General features: G+C 42.5%; 1 protein-coding gene across 3 annotated transcripts; it reads left to right on the top strand.

The window, feature by feature from the left end:
• The first annotated feature begins 4252 nt into the window (after window positions 1–4252).
• Window positions 4253–18122, top strand: PCNX4 (pecanex 4). Of its 3 annotated transcripts, none has more exons than XM_015865764.2 (11): window positions 4253–4716; window positions 6487–7213; window positions 8094–8273; window positions 8365–8879; window positions 9656–9756; window positions 9900–10022; window positions 10286–10649; window positions 13322–13425; window positions 13842–14878; window positions 15494–15680; window positions 16100–18122. In XM_015865764.2, the coding sequence occupies exons 2-11, from the start codon at window positions 6525–6527 to the stop codon at window positions 16349–16351; spliced, it is 3552 nt and encodes a 1183-aa protein (XP_015721250.1). In that variant the 5' UTR covers window positions 4253–4716; window positions 6487–6524; the 3' UTR covers window positions 16352–18122. The 3 variants fall into 3 exon arrangements, with proteins under 3 accessions (XP_015721250.1, XP_015721253.1, XP_015721251.1); XM_015865767.2 differs by lacking the exon at window positions 4253–4716 and adding an exon at window positions 4757–4880; XM_015865765.2 differs by lacking the exon at window positions 4253–4716 and adding an exon at window positions 5962–6158.
• The last annotated feature ends 1095 nt before the right edge of the window (window positions 18123–19217 follow it).

The following is a 19217-nucleotide window of genomic DNA, read 5'->3' as shown; positions in this document are numbered from 1 at the left end:
GGGAGGTCATCCTTCTCTCCTCCGCAATAGTGAGGTCACATCTGGGCTTCTTGGTTCAGTCTTGGGCTCCTCTGTACAATGGAGTGTTGCATTAGGCGTGCACGAACACTCGGGATGTAACGCGATAGGCCCTCCCCTGCTCGGTTATGCATATGTAGAAGGAGTTATGCATATGTAGAAGGGGTGTAGACGAAGTAGATAGCGGCTTATTTAAACCGCTAACACACACAATAAAACGCCATTTAGCTATTCACCATATTGGTGTGAACGTGTAGTTAAATGGGCCCCGGCTGGAGGAGGCCGGATTCGCGGAGGCTTAACCCTTGAATCCTGGCGTGAAAGGGACCACTGGTAACAATGGAGGCAGAAGGGGTTGGAGCATCTGTTGTAAGAGGACAGACTGACAGAGCTGAGCCTGCTGAGCCCGGAGAAGTTCAGGAGTATCTTACCAACACTGATGGGGAAGAGAAAGGAAACTGAGCCTGACTCTTCTAGGTGGCACTCAGTGAGCAGACAATGGACAGTGAAATACAGGAAACTCTATTTAAACATAAAAAGAAAAAAAAGAAAAAAAACAGCAACCACAAAAGCAACAAACAAACCCAAACAACCCGCACTGGAATTGGTTATGCACTGTCAGTCCCTGGAGATACTCAAAACTCAAAGCCCAGTCAGACACAGCCCTGAGTAATCCACCCCAGCTGATCCTGCTTTGAGCAGCACTTGGACTAGATTACCCCAAAGCTCTCTCCAACCTGAACACTCCTGTGGTTGTGTGACCTCCCAGGTTATGGATGTATTCTATGACAGGAAGAGCAGCAAGCTGTATCAACAAACTTTGCCACTGAAAGAGTTAGATTAGTTGCTAGAATCACAGCAGCCAGCTGGAGAGAAAGTGAGTTTCTGTACAAAGGCCTGCCAGTGTAAACTATTGTTCCAGAACTTGATCTCTATCTGTGGGTTTTCTTAATGTGCCGCAAGAACATGGGCATCATTAGGCACCATATTAGCACCCCGATGAGAGCTGCATGGCTGGCAAGGAGAGGGGCTGGCTGCCCCAGCCTGAAGGCAGCGTTTAGCTGAGCTTCTCTATAAAAACATACAAACCCTGTGCATGGGATGCAAAAATGGGAGAGAAATAAGGAAAGGCTGCTCCTTCCCTTCCATCTCCTGGTTAAATCGAGACTGAGCTCACTTTTTAAATCAGTCTCACAAGTAGGGCAGGTCTGCCTCATTATTTACTGAGCATTTGCACTTGAAAACACTATACTAAAGTACACTGACTGCAACCCAGAGCCCAGCTTTAGGCCTAACAGTCTGGTCTGTTACATCAGAGGAATCTATTTTAGCTGGAATATTGTTTAGGTTTTAGAGCCCTCTTCTATCTAGGTGACATGAAACGTTAGAAGCTAGAGCTAGATAATCACCAATTACATCTTTTATAAAACTGCCCATTTTTAATCAAGGCCAATTTCATTATTTAGATAGACCCGTTTGGGAACAAAATTAGTTTCTATGCTGGCTTCATTTTTCATCTTGGAATCCATTACGTCCGTGAATGCTGAGCTATAGTTTATTTCTAATCCTGCTGGTGTTTTTGCTGTGTGCACAATAAATTAACCTATAAGAAAGGATGTCCTGTGCATCTTGTTACTGCTTCAGCAGTTTTCACTTCAGTCCGCATTACTCTTCACTGTCTTCTTTCTCGCACGGTTCTGCACATCAGCTCGCTATAATTGCCATCATCCAAATTGCAAATTCAGCCTGTTTGTTTCTCACATCCAAAACAGGAGCACAAGAATATAGGTTGGGTAAGCTGAGCATAACTGCGGTTTGACAGAACAATGTCACTGGATCCAAATCTAGCAAAGTTTGTAAGCATAAACTTAATTTAAAACACACTGGGATTGTCTTTGGAAGAACACTTTTAATATTAAGGCTTCGGTAGTAATTCTTATGTTTAAATTATGCACAAGCCAAAGAACTTAACTAGACAGAGGAATGACCTCCAATACTAAGCGCAAACCTCCTCGTCTTTCAGAACCAAATGAATTCTCTTATTATCCTCACACTGCAGTGCACTCCTTAGACTCAGATTTTGACTGAAGATTTAAAACAGATAATAGAAATGTGACGCATACACTAAGTGAAATTTCAGATATACGGCTTTTTCACTTTCAAAAGCAGCTTCACTGGAAGTAGTTCACTCTTAGTAAATTACCTCTGACAAGTCCGAATCTCACCCATAAGCCACTCAAATACTACAGCTTCTGCTCAGAGGAATATCTAAAAACTCACCGTGCCCGGTCCTTGACAAAGAACAAGAATTAGATTCAAACTGAAAAGAGGTGATGCTGGGAGAGGCTGACATTCAAAAAGGGTAGGAGGATAAAAGAGAGAGAAAAATGACAGACCCAGTCTGCACCATTACTAAAATTAGATCATTTCTTTTGTTCTCCTGAACCTTCTGCTCTATTTGCCAGGAATCATATTAGCAACAGAAACTGTGAGAATCTGTCCGACCTTATTAGAGAAGCTGGGCACAAAGAAATTATGAAAATCCTTTTTAAATGTACTTGTACGTACAAAGGAAAAATGGAGAGTTTTTGAAAGATAAGATCAAAACCCATGTCGGGGTTTTTGCATATTGTGTCCATAACTGGACATCAAACTAACAAAGCTTAATTAACAGTACTTAATTAACAGTACTGAGCACAAGCAAGGAGCAGGACTTTACCATCTGCATCAATATTGATACAGCTTTTCTGCTCCAGACAGGGTTAAACATAGGCATCCTCACAAACCTCTCCTCCAAAACATTCATCCAAGGTCCAAACATTGCCACCTGTGAGAGCTCCAAAGCACCCCAACTCATTCCCACCCCCTCACTGTGATCCTAGCAGAGATGAAATTAATGACTTGCTGTTAGCACGGTGAAGCATGGGAGGGGTGGATATCATCAGCCTCTAACCATTAGGCTAAAAAGGTATTTGTTCATGTAAAGTGGGAGATTCCTCTGCAGGCCTAAAGGTCTGTATCAATATAGGAGCAGCTGACGGTGTATACAAATCATGCACTCCTCAGTACTATGGGAATTTCACAAGTCTCCACAGTGAGATCCCAGTGATGATGACAGTGAGATCATCAGTGATGATGGAGGCAATCAGAACCCAGGCCCTCATATGTTGGGGGTGTGAAGGTGACCATTCTTGACTGGGTGAAGTGCACTCACTGGCTTGCATGCAGATGATACAGATTCAGTCCTACTACAAGCGCTACAACTTGTCCTGAAGCTCCAAGAGCAAGATGCAGTGTGCTGCTGCAGTGACATGCCTTGCACACGGTCTGCCTCCATTCATAACCACATCTACGTGGCCGTGGACTGTGGGATAAATGACAACTGTGACGCCCTCATGGCCACAGGACTCTTACACTCTGTCAAACCACAGACACGGAACATCCCACAGTCAATCCTGGGTTGTCACTTACGATTTTAGCAGTACACACATTTGCAATCTGTAGTTCTTTTTCCGTCCCCTTCTCCTCAGATCAGTGACAGATTCTCAAAGCACAGCAATCGGAAGAGACTTCCAAGACAAATGAGTAGCTGACTGAAAGTTAATACTTGACTTGATAAAACTCACCACATGGATGACTGTTACACTGGCTATACTACTTCAGAAATGCAACTAAAAGCCCTTGGCCCTGGGGGAACGTAGATATCTTTCACACAGAACTATTATAAACTTTTTTTTGTAAAGTAGGTGGTTTATTTTTAAAGGGATAAACTCATCCAGAAAGAAGCAAACTCCCAATATTCCATGGCTTCCTGCCAGCCGAAGGTCACACTGTCTGAAGGAATTACTTCCAAGGGAGCCATGATAAACTAGTTGTGGATAACATACATCCAGCATACACAGCTTCTTAAGAAAGTAAACATAGAAAGTATAACCTGTATCGGCTAGTATATAAATGTAACAGTAACCTGTAACAGTTTGCAAGTTTTATTTTATCTGACCAAGAAAGCTCCTCTAACTCTAAGAGAAATAGGTTAATATGTTCTCATTTGCAGTAATTAGATTGGAGTTTTCACTGACTCTATTTTTTATTTACACTTCCGTAAGAGAAAAATCACTGGAAATGAGGACAGGCAAGAATCCCTCTTTCTCTAAGTTTTGAAGCACAAGCCGCAGAGCTTGTCTTTAAATAAAGCTTTTGTCTGCTTACCACTGAAAGTGCCGGAGGATTTACGTATTTCAGTATTTCAATAGGATTGCAAAAGACGCATTTCAAGGGCAAGGTGTGAATAACCCTGAAGTCTGAGATGCTGGAGAAACCAAGCAGCCTGAGATGAGCATCATCCTACCCACTGTGCTCCGCTGTCACCTGCACTATGGACCTCCATCAGAAAGAAACACCGTAAATGTCAATCGGTGCAATTGTTTCAAAGAATTTATAACGTGAATATTAAGGTGGACAGCTCGGCCGCTTCCCTCAGGCGGCAAAATGGCGGCGGTGCTTGTGAGGAGCAGCCGTTATCCAGCACCGCCCCCGGCGGGGAGGAGCGCCGAGCTGCGGCCTGCGCCGTGCCCGCCCCTGAGGGAAGCGGCGTGTTGGGGTGCGGGGCAGCGCTCTGCCGTCCTCCTTCCTCCTCCTCCTGCCGCAAGCTCGGCCCCGTCCCCCTTCTCCTTGAGCCGCTCGGAGCCCGGGCCTGAGGTAGGTGCCGCCTCGCGGAGGCTGTTAGCACGGCTGTATCCCGCCGGGCCCGGGATGAAGAGCGGGGGGCGGCCATCCCGAGTGCCTCAGCCCGCTCCTCGGCCCCTCCGGCGTTACACACTGCGGGGAGGCGATGGGGGCAGCTTTATTTCTGCTCCCTGCAGGTGAGGCTGGTTGGTGCCGGAGGCAGCTCGGAGGTGCTCGGAGGAGCTGATCCGTCTGCTCGTTCCCAGCTGCGGCCTGATGGCGATGGGGGAAAAGCTCCCACCGCTCCAATGCCAGCGGGCTGCCATTGAGCTGCGCCTTTACCCGCAAGAATACAGGGATTTTAGCACAGGTGCACATGGGTATGGACATCCCCTGCACCTCCATGCGTGGTGCCTTTGTGGGCCTCGTGGAGGGGATACTGGGGGTAGAACACTTTGAGCGGTGTGGTGGTGGTACAGCCCTCGTATCGCTCATGTTACAATGGTCTCCACGTCGCTTCAGTCCCTGCCGGGGATGACCAACTGTTGTCCGCAGATTGTTTGGGTAACCAGGCGAGTTGTCAGCGCTGGGCCAGGCCTGTATGTTAGGAATGTGTGCTGGAGCCAGGTCCTGTAAACACTTGCTGCTGTGTGGAGCCCTGTTGCTAAGGGCTCTGTGCAGAAATAACCAGACAGGTCTGAGCACCTTATGGAAGTCCAGAGGTGTTACCTGACCGTGTGGAGCCGGCAGGATCCCTGATGGTGTCCCTGCCGTGTTTCTTGAGCTTAAGTCATGAGCTTTGTAAATAAACTCACTTCCTTTTCTGGCTCCTCTTAGGTTTTGGAGGATGGCCAAGTGGAACTATATTGTTTATGTGCGTAGATTCTGTGTCTCACACACAAAGATGTCTATTGTTTACACTGAAACTGTAAGAGGGATGTTTTGTTAACATTTGGTTGGCAATACATACCAACGCAACGCGAACGAAGGCTTGAAACAAAAATAGCCCTTTTTACAGTGAGCTGAACATCACAGCTGCCAAAAAAACACAGTTTTTAAAGGAAAATGATGCACCTTTTGGTTCTGTGTTTGTTTGAAAGCTCATCTTCTGTCCTTTACATACATATAAATCTGCTGTATTTAACTTTGGAGCTACTTAGTTTTGTGTGTGCAAATAGTCCCCGGTGTTGGTGGAGGGTGGTTGAAGAAAGCCTGCAGGGCCCTGTGTTTCACTGGGGTGTGTATTGGGGTGGTGTTCCCTGAAAGCAAGCTTCTGGTTGAGCTAATGCATAGGAATGGCCTTTAGAATCTCTCATTTGCACTGTTTCTAACTTAGTTTCAGAATGATGGGTAACTACCTCTGCACTTATGTGACTATTTGCCCAAATCAGACTCTTCTGTTTGTCCGTGGAGATCTCTGACAGGATTCACTGAAACTGGAGCTCCATAGCAAGATGTGATTGGAACTAGCCCAGGTGAAAAATAAATCTGTTATAGGCAGACGTTGCCGTGTGGGGACGAGTGGTTTTCTCGTTTCCCAGTAACAGGTTAGATCATCTGCTGGCTAAAGCTTTGAATTGTTAACATGTTCTTTAACTCAGAAATGGTCTTATGGATGTTCTTGTGTTTGCTGCCCAGTTGTATTCTAGTAGCAGGATCTCTGGGTGCATTAGGACAATTTCTGGTACAAACACATCAAAATTCCACTGGAATTTGCTACATGAAAACAGGACAAAAGAACTCCCTGTCTCAGTTCTGTGTAAGATTCAGTAACGTTTCCTCCTTCTTTCTGCTCTCTTACAGGAAAAATGATATTCATCCAGCATTCCTGAGTATTAAGAATGGGTCCAGATGTACCGCTGCTCAACGATTACAAGCAGGAGTTCTTCTTGAAGCGCTTTCCACAGACTGTGCTGGGAGGTCCCCGCTTTAAACTGGGCTATTGTGCCCCTCCTTACATATATGTGAATCAGATCATTCTTTTCTTGATGCCATGGGTGTTGGGAGGAGTAGGAACACTTCTGTACCAATTAGACGTTGTGAAAGACTATTATACTGCTGCACTTTCAGGAGGACTGATGTTTGTCACTGCGCTTATTCTTCAGATGGCAAATCTATATGCAAAACAGAAAACAGTGACGGTAGAAAGAATGCAAATCCAGAATGCTCTAACAGATGAAGATGAGTTTGAATTTTCCAGCTGCGTAGGTTCAGAGACAGTAAAATTTATTATTCCTGGCAAGAAGTATATTATCAACACTGTATTCCATTCGTTTCTGGCAGGGGTATTGTGCGGGCTGGGAACTTGGTATTTGCTGCCAAACAGAATAACCTTGCTATATAACAACATTGGAGGAACTGTTATGATCTTTGTGTTTGGATGGGTGACTGTATGTATAGCAGAGTATTCATTAATTGTAAATACAGCTGCCGAGACTGCTACTTTCCAAGCACTGGATACCTACGAAATCACTGCTCTGATGAGACCTTTCTATATTTTTATCTTTATTGCAGTGGATCTTGCACACAGGTAAACCGAACACAGCATTTTGCTAATTAAAGCAGTAGTTATTTTATATGTATTTTTATGAGAAAGGTGCAATTATTCTTCTGAGGGAAATTAATCAACTGTAGGATGTCCAAAAGAAGGCAGTGTATGTCAGATTTTGATGCTCTACACTTTGTGTAATGGGATGTTCTTAAATTGCTGCAGTTTGTCATGTAAACTAGAAAGACCCTGAGCAGCTTCTAACTTAGGAACAGGTAAAATTGCCTTCTGCAGTGTCCGTTTGCTTATGGTTGCACTTCATGCAGTCTTTCTCCTTGTCAAGCAACAATGATTTCACTTAGTCAGAAAATGTGTTCATGTGACAGAGGTGCTTCAATGTGTTATTGAAAAAAAACATGTTTGATTTTGATTTTATTAGTTTTGCACTTGAAGATGTAGTTTACCCCCGGTTGCTTTTTCAGTTGTAATGTAGTAATTACGCACATGTTCTTGGACCCCAAATAGTTCCCTCTAAACTCATGAACAGAAAATTCAGGTGTTCTTTAAATTCCTGAGAACATTCTTTTGAGGCATGTGTATTTATTTACTAGGAGAAACAGAGCAGTCCAGTATCTTAGCAGTCCACCTGTAAGTCAGTTTGCTTGCTGATCAACTGTATATGGCCTAGAATGTATGTCGACTTCTAATACTGATCTTTGTGATTTTACGGAAGGGTTTAAATACTTTTATGTACAAAATTACATTATTACAATCTTACAGTTTTCAAAGATGGCAGTTGAGGTCTTATAGATTGAACACGTCGTGTTTGTGCTTCTGGATCGACTGTACTGTCAGCAAAAAGCCCTTCCCCGTATCAGCTCTATTTTCCTTCTCAAAAGTCAAACACGTTTCTTCTTTCCAGGTTTGCTGTCAACGTACCCATTCTAGAGCAGGCAAACCAGGTTTTGCACGTCGTATTTCTTTGTCTGCCGTTCTTGTGGGCAATGGGAATTCTGCCCCCGCTCGACGCACTTTTTCTATGGGGAATGGAACAACTGTTGGAGTTTGGACTAGGAGGTTCACCTATGTCAAGTAACACAAAGTAAATTTTGTTTATATAATGATAAAATATAGCGATATTGTTTATAACCTTTTTCTTTTCAAGCAAATCTTTTTTATTTTCTCCTTCACAGGTTGTTAGTAATGTTTCTCATTTCTGCTGGAACAGCAATAGCATCGTATTTCATTCCCAGCACTCTCGGTGTGATCCTCTTCATGACTGGATTTGGGTTCATACTGAGTCTTAACCTAAGCGAGATTGGTTTTGCCTTCAAACACACCCTGAGCAGCCGTTTAGCCTCCAGCAAATCTAAAGCTATGCATAGTGGTCTTAGAATGCAGCTTGGGTGGAGGGAGTTGATTTTTTATTTGACCGTACTGACCCTTGCTCTCACAGAAGCTGGCCTGCTGCATCAGTTTGCAGGCTTCTCATCGTTTTCCAAGGCCAGTCCCCAGGCTGTAGTGAGTTACATTCTGCTCCTATTACTTGTAACTATGTGGATTCTTAGAGAGATTCAGAGAGTGTACTTGTTTGGAACCTTCCGAAACCCCTTTTATCCCAAGGATATCAGGACTGTGACTGTATTCATGGAGAAGCAAAGAAGGCTAATGAAAGTTGGTGTTGTCAGGAGGATTTTACTAACACTAGGTAGGAATACACACTATCTGTTGTTTGTTAGATGATGATTATAGGAAGATTGAAACAACACTAGAATTATTGTATGTGCGAGACTGTGAATGAACTGAGAAAAACCAAGTAGCTGGAATTATTTGTTGTTCTTGCTGAACTGTACATTGAGGCAATTCGGGTTCAGAATATTTGCTTTGGTTACCAATTTATTTGTTTTCTAAGGGGTAAACTTTAAAATTTGAGATTATTAAAAGTCCAGCTCAAGAAGTAAGGCCTCCTAGAGGATTGTAGTTATAACTCAGTATTCACTTAATAATAATAATAATAAAGGCTTTTCTTGATTTATTTGTTTTTTTCTTGAGTGTTTGGAGTCTAAAGTGACTTGAGTGTCTTCAGGTGAACTGAATTTGTTAGCAAACAGAGCAGTCCCCTTTCTGGTGGGGTTAGGGACAATTGGTTTATTTTGAGGGAGCCAAAATTTGACCTAAATTCCTTTAATTTCATAAGAAGTTCCAGTCTGGGGGAGCGGATTGACCTAGGAATATTCCCTTCTCCTCAGGGAAACAAAGAAAGTAACAATGAGTGAAAAACAAGCACTGATGTAAATGTTTGCATTACCATTAGTGCAAACGTGTTGCTTGATGTCTTGGAAGCGTATTACTAAGAGGAGCTTGCCATAATGAAAGAAGGAGTTCTCTTCTTACACTGAGACTTTATTCTGCAGTAATACTGCTTACCTCTGTAAACTTTATGTTTTTGAAAGGAAATCAGTCGTTCTTTTGTTTCCATTTCAGTGTCTCCGTTTGCTATGATAGCATTCCTGTCACTTGACCGATCGCTGCAAAACCTTCATTCTGTGTCTGTCTCCATTGGATTCACAAGAATATTTAGAATGGTAATTTGAACTTTAATTACATTAGCCTAAGAAATTCTCTTTAGCTTTATTTAAGATGACTCGGAAGAAATATTCCAGGTCAAGAAAGCAGAGGAAAAATAAGCACACTTTTTAAATGTACTTTTAATGTGTCTGTGTTTTAGGTATGGCAGAATACAGAAAATGCCCTACTGGACATCGTGGTTGTGTCGATAGTGCAAATGTTGGTGTTCAATCCAGACCTATGGTGGAACAGGAGCCTTGATACAGGAATCAGACTATTGCTGGTAATTATGATAATGTGTATTTTAATGTGCATTTAGTTGTAGTCTAAACTCTATTTCCTCTCCCTCCCCTATTAGAAATGTACAGAGTCCAGGATCCAGCAGGGACTAAAAAGCTACATACTGAGACATGAGCTGCAATAAAAGTCAATGATAATCACCCTTCATTTTCTTAAAATTAGTCCCAATAAGTTGGTTTTAGCAGTGCTGAATGTAGCGTGTCAGAAAATACAAATAAACACATGCATGTTGTGTGTGTCTTGCAGGTTGGTATCCTACGGGATCGACTGCTTCAGTTTGCCTCAAAGCTGCAGTTTGCTGTAGCCATCCTTTTGACATCATGGACAGAGAAAAAACAACGCCGTAAATCTGCAGCCACCTTAATCACGCTGAATGTGGTTTTCTTCCCAATCCTGCTGATCTTCATTGCCATCTCTGCACTCCTTTCTTCTCCGCTGCTGCCTCTCTTCACACTACCAGTCTTTCTGATTGGGTTTCCCAGGCCAATCCGAAGCTGGCCAGGACCGGTGGGTGCTGCAGCATGTGTTTGCTCTGACACGGTGTACTACCAGCAGATGGTTCCAAGTCTGGCTCTTGCTCTGCAGTCTGCATTAGCAGCCGGTAGCCTAGGTAGGTATGGCAGCTACACCCTGATGGAATGTAATTAATACTTTGAGAAATGTGATTGTGCTGGAACACAGCAAAATCAGCATCTGGTTGATAATGCTTTTGAAGTGATTAGGTTAAATCCTGATACCCAGAGGTTTTTCACTGAGGAAGAAGTGATTACTTCCCATCCTTGTGCCACTCTACTTCTTAGAAGTATTTCCTTAAGGGATTCTCTTTGTTGCCTTTAAAATAAGCAAATAAGCAGAAACAAAGAGGCAGTGAAGCAGTATCAGTCTTGATCTTTCTGTAGTGAACAAAAAAGATGGCACACATTCATCCCACTTATATAGAGACAGCAAATAGAGTTCTCTTGACAGTGGAGAGAAGGAGGTGTCACGCTGCTCTTTGTGTTTGTGTATGTGCATGTCTTTCTCTTCATCAGTCCCATTATTTGGGGGCTAGAAGGTGGTTCTACTAATTTGGTTATGGTAATGAAGTAGGATGAATATGGATGGAATGTCTGTAAGGTGTATGGTGCCACCTAATAGCGTTAGCAGTTGAGACCAGAACCAGCTGATGAAACTTAATGTCATATCATGTAGGGTTGTAACAACACAACATGATGAACATGGTGATGGGTATTTCATAGGCTTATGTAAATAAAAAGGAAGAAATGCTGCTTTTTTCCCAGCTGGAGGCAGAATAACTTGAACTTGCAAGCTCATTTTCTAGACGAGCAGTCTTTGTATAGTAAAAATAATCAAAAGCTCGTTGCCCTTTGACGAAAGACAAACATCTACATAAGCCTCTTAGAAAATGGCTTGCAACTAGAAAAGTTGGACTGGTATTTAGATAGAGTGGAACTTAATCACTCTGTTGTGAAGACTGAATACAACTGCTTTACTGGGAAATATTTACTGCAGTTTTCATACTATTAGAGAGATGTTTTTTAAAAAAATAATAACAGAAGGGAAACTATTTTCCCTCTAAGGAAGAGAGACATTTCATTGTCCAGTCCATCAGCTCTGTGTGCATATTCCATATTTCTCTCTGGCCATTGTGACTTTGGTGGCACACATACCTCAGGTTAAATAATTAAAAACACTAGTCTTGATGGAAAAAGTGTCTTCTCTTTAATGGGAGAATCTGTGAACGAATGTCTTCAAGCAAGAAAAAAGGTTGTGTTCTCCGATGAGTTAAAATATGAAGATGTTCCACTTTGTGTGTCTCTATTTTAATTTAAAGCCATACTTTTTTCTATGTAAAGAAGTTTTAGTAGCTTTAACAGCTAGTACGAAAAATATTAAAGTCTTTGCAAAATGTTAGCAAGAAAATGCACTTCATTAGCTCACTGGGATAGAAAAGGTTACTTAAATTTTAACTGCAGCTTAATGGTTGGTTTCACTGATTCCATCTTACAACGTTCTAAAACTGAAATTCTCTATGGCAGTGAGTGATCACTTGGATGTGAGAGCTGAAGCAAGTCATAAATTGCTGCAAAGGTACCTCATCAGGCTTCCAAACTGCATCAGAGTGTGAGGAGTTGGCAGTGGTCGTAACTTAGATACGTGATAACCAGCAGTTGGTAGGAAGTTTGGCATTGCCTCTCCTACTGAAATAGGTTCGTAGAGAGAAACAATACATTTGTCTTAGGGCATAAGATCTCTGTAATTTTTATAGTGATCAGCACTTTGTGAGATTTTTTGAGCATTATTGACTTTGATCCGTGATCTGATGTTGTTCAGAACTTAATTTGCAAATTTCACTTCATTTTTTTGTGATTTCTTTTGGTGATGTCAAATTTATGACATCCCATTTTTCTTTTCCTTTTCTTGCTCATTAAACCTCATGCAGTTGGTGATTGCCCCACTCACCGCTTTGTTCACATTGCACTGCAAATATTCTCTGCCCTCAAGGGAATCAACAGCTGCTCCCAACCTGAGCAGAATGATTTAAATCCTGTGTTTTGTCTCCTGAATAATATAGTTTTTAATCACTGTAATGCAGGCAAATTAATTCAGGAACTGGTAGTATAGGTACTGACTTACACTGAACTAGAATTTTCTTGTTCCCTTAACTTTGTACTCCACAGTAAGCAGCGCCACTGAGGTACCCATATACGAGGTGGTGATTCTTCACTGTATTCAACAGTCTCAATAATTTTATATCTCCTTGTGACATTGATGGAAACTGTGCACTTGTAAATGCAGCTAAATCATAGAATCACAGAATCACAAGGTTGGAAAGGACCGACAAGATCATCTAGTCCAGCCGTCCTCTCATTACCATAGCTACAGCAAACCACTAAACCTCATCTTGTAGCTCTTCAACCAGACTCATCCAGAAGGTGATCTTCAATCACAAAAGACTAAGAAGGGAATTGATGGTGGGGTTGCTTAACCCTGGTACAGTGTGAATATTGTGGTCATGCAGTTCTGTCAGGCTTTCACAATTTTCCACAGCTTTTCAAAGACAGCAGCACAACTTCTAGACCAAGTTTTGCAGCTGACTCCTTTAAGGTTCTAGGGTACTAATTAGCCAGTTATAATTAATTTTTATGTTGATGCTTTGTGTATGCAATTGAGTTCCTTAGCTGGCATGTGGAAGAGGCTTTCACTGATAGAATGCTATGGTAATACTATGCTATGGAATGCTATGGTTAGTTTGGGTTTTTTCTTTTTCTTCTTGTTTAGGTCTCTCTCTACCTGGATCGCATTACTTGTGCCGTTTTCAGGATAGGCTAATGTGGATATTGGTGCTGGAAAAAGGCTTCACTTACTGTGGTGTTAATATTAAGGTAAGTGCATGCTGAGGATTTACTTCTGAATGTTCTGGAATCATGCAGAGATTTTGCTGTATTGCTGTTGAACAATGTAACTACCTGATGTTACAGTCAATTGTTTAAGATGAGAGTTCCATCTGTATTAACCAGTCTTGCAGCTGACATGCCAAGCAGGTGTAAAATTATCTATTTTCTGTCTTGTAACATTTTTATTAGCTGATAGAGATTTGCATTAGGCAAATTCTTGGCTTTTTCTAAAGCCACTTATCTGTGCCTAACAGTGTAGCAAGTGTCTGGTTAGATTTGTAGGTATCTCCCCTCTGGAAATACTGATAATGGAGCACATCTTCATTTGTTGGGAAAAATACTGTTGTAAGAAAACAGGATATGGACTGGTAAAGACTAAAAGCAGATTGTTTTCATTCCTGTAGGGACTGGAGCTGCAGGAAACATCTTGTCATGCTGCTGAAGCTCACAGGGTGGATGAGATCTTTGAAACGGCCTTTGAACATCAGGAGCAAGCAAAGATTCTCTCTCTCAATCACCATTTTGGACACATTTTGACTCCTTGTACTGTTCTACCTGTGAGACTGTATTCTGATGCCAGAAATGTGTTATCTGGAATAATCGACTCCCATGAGAATTTAAAGCATCTAAAAGATGATTTCATTAAAGTGCTTGTATGGATGCTTGTCCAGTATTGTTATAAAAAGTCAAAATCGTGGGAAACTCTGGGCAGTGCAGACAGGAACAAGAAAGGACCATTTGCAGGAAAGCAGCACAGTGGTGCGGTAGGAGCACCCAGACCCCCAAGGGATGAAGAAAGCTTTAGCATTGATACAGTAGAGGACTGGACTGATGATAGTGATATTTTTGATCTCGAACCCAGGGGCAGAATGAGAGACAGAAAAGAACCTCGGCATTTGGGAATGACACCAAAAGTGCATCTGTCTATTCCAGGGTCTGTAGATACACAAAGCCAAGGTGTCCTGCAGGAAATGTTGCCAGAAGATAAATTACACAGAGCTGTTGTGCTTGGGCTTCCTGCCGTAGACAAAGGAAAACAGCAGGAAGTTTTACCACAGGTTGAGTTTAGTTGCTCTTACTCAGAGCTACTGAGCATCCCTGAAGAATGGAGAACGGCCCCATTGCCTCCTTCCAAAGTCCATGAAATGAGGGAGAAGTTTCCAGAAGAATGGTACCATTTCATTCTGAGTCAGCTGGATTTTTTTCACCTGAAAGACAAGCCTTCCAATTTACTTGATGACCTTATGAAAGATAAGGCTTTACAAGACTTATACGTCCATGGTGTATTATCGTGTTGCTTTGGTCTGTTTGGACTGGATAACACGGTGCCTGCCCCCAGCCACGTGTTCAGAGCGTACACTGGTGGTATCCCTTGGTCTGTAGGCTTGGACTGGCTGACTGGCAAACCAGAGCTGTTCCAACTTGCATTAAAAGCATTCAGGTAAGTGCAGAACACTCTCTCAGATTTGAAAAATGACATAGGGAGTGTTCAAGAAACGTTTGGATGTGGTGTTGAGGAATATGATTTAGCCGGGAAGTATTGGTAATGGTTGGACTAGATGATCTTCTAAGTCTTTTCCAACCTTGATAATTCTGTGATTCTGGAGTACTGAACTTTGAAAGGTTTGCAAAGAGTAGTTCATTTTAAATCCATCTCATTTACAGGCATTTGTAGCTTCTTTCTATGTAAATATTGCCTGTGTCCCAAGGCCACAAAGCCTGTTGTATGGAGTTTCCTTCTTTATGCATTTCCTGCTTGCAGCTGCCTCCAACACTCAAAATTCAACCCACTTTCTCTGTCCACGCCGCCTGGGAGAATTGCGATGGAGTGAAATGTTTGGCACTTTCTATTAGCAGGCAGGTAACAGTGTTTGAGGTGAATGGAAGATGTTTCAGCTAATGTGCTTTATGTCTGGCTGAGCTAAAAGCATCTGCCCACTAACTGAGAGTTACTCAGCTGTCAAGAAGTAACTGACAACATTAGTACTGCCTGAGAGGCTTTCTTCCTCCCCTCCTTTGCAGCAGTACTTACTGTATGTCTTTCTGTGCCTTTCAGATACACTTTTAAGCTCATGGTTGACAAAGCAAGCCTGGGTCCAGTTGAGAACTTCAAGGAGCTCATTAACTATTTGGAAGAATACGAAAATGACTGGTACATCGGGCTGGTGTCAGATCTCGAGTGGCAGCAAGCAGTTCTCCAAGAAAAGCCATACCTTTTCTCTTTGGGGCATGATCGAAACATGGTAAGAAGAATCACTAGCAAGCAATGTCAAAGCTTGGTTTTCTCTTCCACTGCCTTTTGGTTTGTGTGGAGTTTTGTTTTGTTTGTATGTGTTGTGTGTGTGCTTTTTGGTTCTTTATTTTTTGTTCTGTTCCAAAACATGAAGGCTGTGCCGCCAAATTGTATTAGACAGGAGCTGACATCACCGTTGTTGAAAATAGCAAGGCATTGTTCTGCAGATGCTGTGATATTCAGTGGTTGTGTTCCGGAATGGAAGAGTTGAATCAAGGAGATGAGTTGATGCACTTTGCCATTTTAGAGAGCCAGTGCTCATAGCAGGAATGTCCCAGTGCTTCAGAGCCTCAATCAGTGCTTTGTAACTGAGGTGCCTGTGTGACTCCTTGCAGAAAATAATGAACGTTTTGATGTTTGTTTTTGAAGGGAATTTACACGGGGCGAGTCCTCACTCTCCAGGAACTGTTAGTGCAAGTGGGAAAGCTCAATGATGAAGCTGTCCGAGGTCAGTGGGCAAATCTGTCCTGGGAGCTGCTGTATGCCACGAACGATGATGAAGAACGCTACAGCATCCAGGCACACCCAGTTCTGCTGAGGAACCTCACTGTGCAAGCTGCAGACCCACCTCTTGGCTATCCTGTTTATTCTTCTGAGCTTCTGCATCTGCCTTTGTTCTAGGCTGTCTGTAGCACTTCTTTGTTGTTATTATTTTCTATTTTCCATTTGCCTGTTGGGAAAGATGCCCATGCTACATTTATACACTAGAAGTAAGACTGAGAATCGCGCTGGGTGGCAGTGCCAACCCAGTGTACGTGATTTGCACAGAAGTGGTGCTAGCCAGAACCTTCAGCAGGCAGGGAGTTCTGTTTTCTTGCTGCTGGAGCATTTGAGACACCGTTGCCAGTGTGGCTGACAAGCCAGGAGATGCTGAAATTCTCTTCTCCAGGTTAGAGAAGAGCAGCAGGATTCTGATCATTAGCGATGTTTGGTGCATTCTTATCTTCGTTGGACAGGTGACTTGCACTGACAGGTTACAGCTCCCTGCAGAACCGTCAACCACAGAGTTGGTAACCAAAATGTATATATGACTATTTATATGATTTATTATTATTTTTTTTTTAATTCTGGCCATTTTATATTGGACTGAGTTCAGTTTTAGTATTTGTTATAATATATGACTTCGGGTGATCTTCCTTAGTTGTAGTAAGTTATCTGATGTGCTTTCATGAAGTTCTAAGGGAGGATTTTTACCAATGTACATGTTGTGGGGGGCAAAGACATTGACAGAGAACAGTTTGCATCCTGACACATTAATAACCCGTATGGCCTGCAGGAGAAAGTGGGCATGTGTGGTTGGGAGACAGCTGGAATTTAAGTCCAAATACGTTCATTTTATTTCCTTCTTCCAGTACCCAGCTGTATAAACTGTTGTGTGTAACCCATGCCCCCATCATTAAGCAGTCTTCCACAAATGCAGTCAGTGCTGTCTTTGGCAGATCATTATGGATTTTTTCTTTATTTTTATTTAATTTTTTACCTTAGCAGAGCTGAGGTACTTTGGTACCCAGTACTTTTGGTACTTTGGTACCCAGTACTTTAGGTACTTTGCAATTGGCAATTGTTTTGTATTATTACAGGTCTCCTTTAAAACAGGCCTAGGTCATCTCTCCAGTGCTCAGTTTATCCTGGTCCTTACCACCAGTCATTAGAACATAAATGCATTTTCTCTGTAGGTCTGTAGTTACAGTGTTCGTTGTTGCTGGTTGAGCAGGATTAAATGCTTGTCTTTAAGCTGTAGAATCGATATAAAGCATGTCTGCTCTGTGACTGGTGTGGTGCTGGTATAGAGAACCCTGTCCTGCATAACTTGGAGCCACATGTATCACTTCTACTCCTCTCCTTTAAGATGTTTTCCTGTTGGATGCAATTTGTCACAGGATTGTGCGCTACTGACGTGGTTATGAACTACGTGTTTTCACCAGTGAAGTACGCAAACCCTGTAATGGAACTCATAAGTGGTACCAGAACACCCACCAAACCCCAGAGTTACAACCCTCTGACAGTACACTATGAAATTCACACAGTATTCATGGAGTCCTGGTGTGCTGCAGGAGCATCAACAGCAAAGTGCTGATGGTAACTACACAAATCCTTGCTTGCCTTGTACCTGGAAGCACAGAGTGGTGGACACAGACCTGCTGGGGGCTTTTACAGAGCACCTACTTCAGCTACCGGTCAAGGACCATGAATGGCAAATGTTTTATCCAACTTAAAACATTTCACACCAGTTGCAAAGGTTGGGATTGTTGGGTTGTTTTCTTTCTTATGTCTAATTTAAACCTCCCTGCCTCCATGTGTGCCTCCTACTGACTTACCTTCACACATTTAATTCTTTTGTTTTCTACTTTGTTTTCTGTAAACAGAATAAACTTGTTGAGAAAAGACTGAAGAGAGCTGCAGTTGTTTTCTCTTGCTTTCCCTGGTTCTCTCCATCTGGTACCCAGCCTTATTGAAAAGCATTGCTGGTAACTGGTATTACTGGCCCCGGTGTTCCAGCAGCGATCTCAATTGGTACCAGATGGAGGAACAGAATTAGTTCTGTGCAGAATTCCTGTTTATGGACAGACTCCAGTGCTCTGTAACATCCTGTCCCCTGCTACCGCAGGCAGCATGTCCTGCAGCCCCTCATTCATGAACATACACCGATCCAATTCACACGTTGCAGTTTGTTGTGTGACAGCATCACACTGATTCTCGGTAACCATTTTCTGTAGCCCTCTTCAGAATCTATTTTTTGGCAGAACTGCTGGTTAAAGCCTCTTGGCTGCACTGCAGGTTGATGCAGCTGAGTGCCTCTGTTACGTGTGGTGCTCTCTGTGTGCATGTTTGTTTTGGAGCATTTCTTTGATGTATGAGGAATTTACAGCACCTTCAAGCCAGGTTTGTCTGCAGCTCAAAGCACACATGCTACTACTCATCTGTCTGAGGGATGATGTGGGATGCAGCATCTGGTTGCCATGTGACCCCTGAGAACTGCTCTACCTTTCTAACCTGGTGTGCTTCAGCTTGGCTGTAAACTCTTACTATCACCTTCTTGCTTTACAGATTGCAGTGTTCAGCACACAAAGGGAAGCATAAGATGCTCCTGATGTGGCCTTGAAAAAAGAATAGCGAATGAGATCAGCTTCAATGTAACGAAAGTTCAGAGCTCATTAGAGGATTTTTACCCCTTCTGATCTAAGCAGGATTTTTTTAGCTCTCATACAAAAACATGAAGTCCCAGATACAGCCTGTCTCATTTCTGTTACTATGATGCAACAGGAACCAGCTTAAGGGAACGAAATGAACCTTCTGTTCTTTCAGAGCCGTGTGAGACTTGCTTGTCATTTGATCAGTCATTCTTGTTCTAGATGGTAGACTCCTTCTGTATTAAACATCATGTGAAAAATGGCGCTTGTGATTCTGCTCCACTTGGAAAGTTTCAGCACTGTCTGAATGGGTCACTCTTTTACTAGTTTTATTTACTATTGCTCAATTATACATA

Source organism: Coturnix japonica, chromosome 5 (genome assembly GCF_001577835.2).
Source record: "Coturnix japonica isolate 7356 chromosome 5, Coturnix japonica 2.1, whole genome shotgun sequence".
NCBI lineage: Eukaryota > Metazoa > Chordata > Aves > Galliformes > Phasianidae > Coturnix > Coturnix japonica.
The sequence above is the reverse complement of the archived record's forward strand: the minus strand, read 5'-3'. Positions and strand labels throughout refer to the sequence as shown.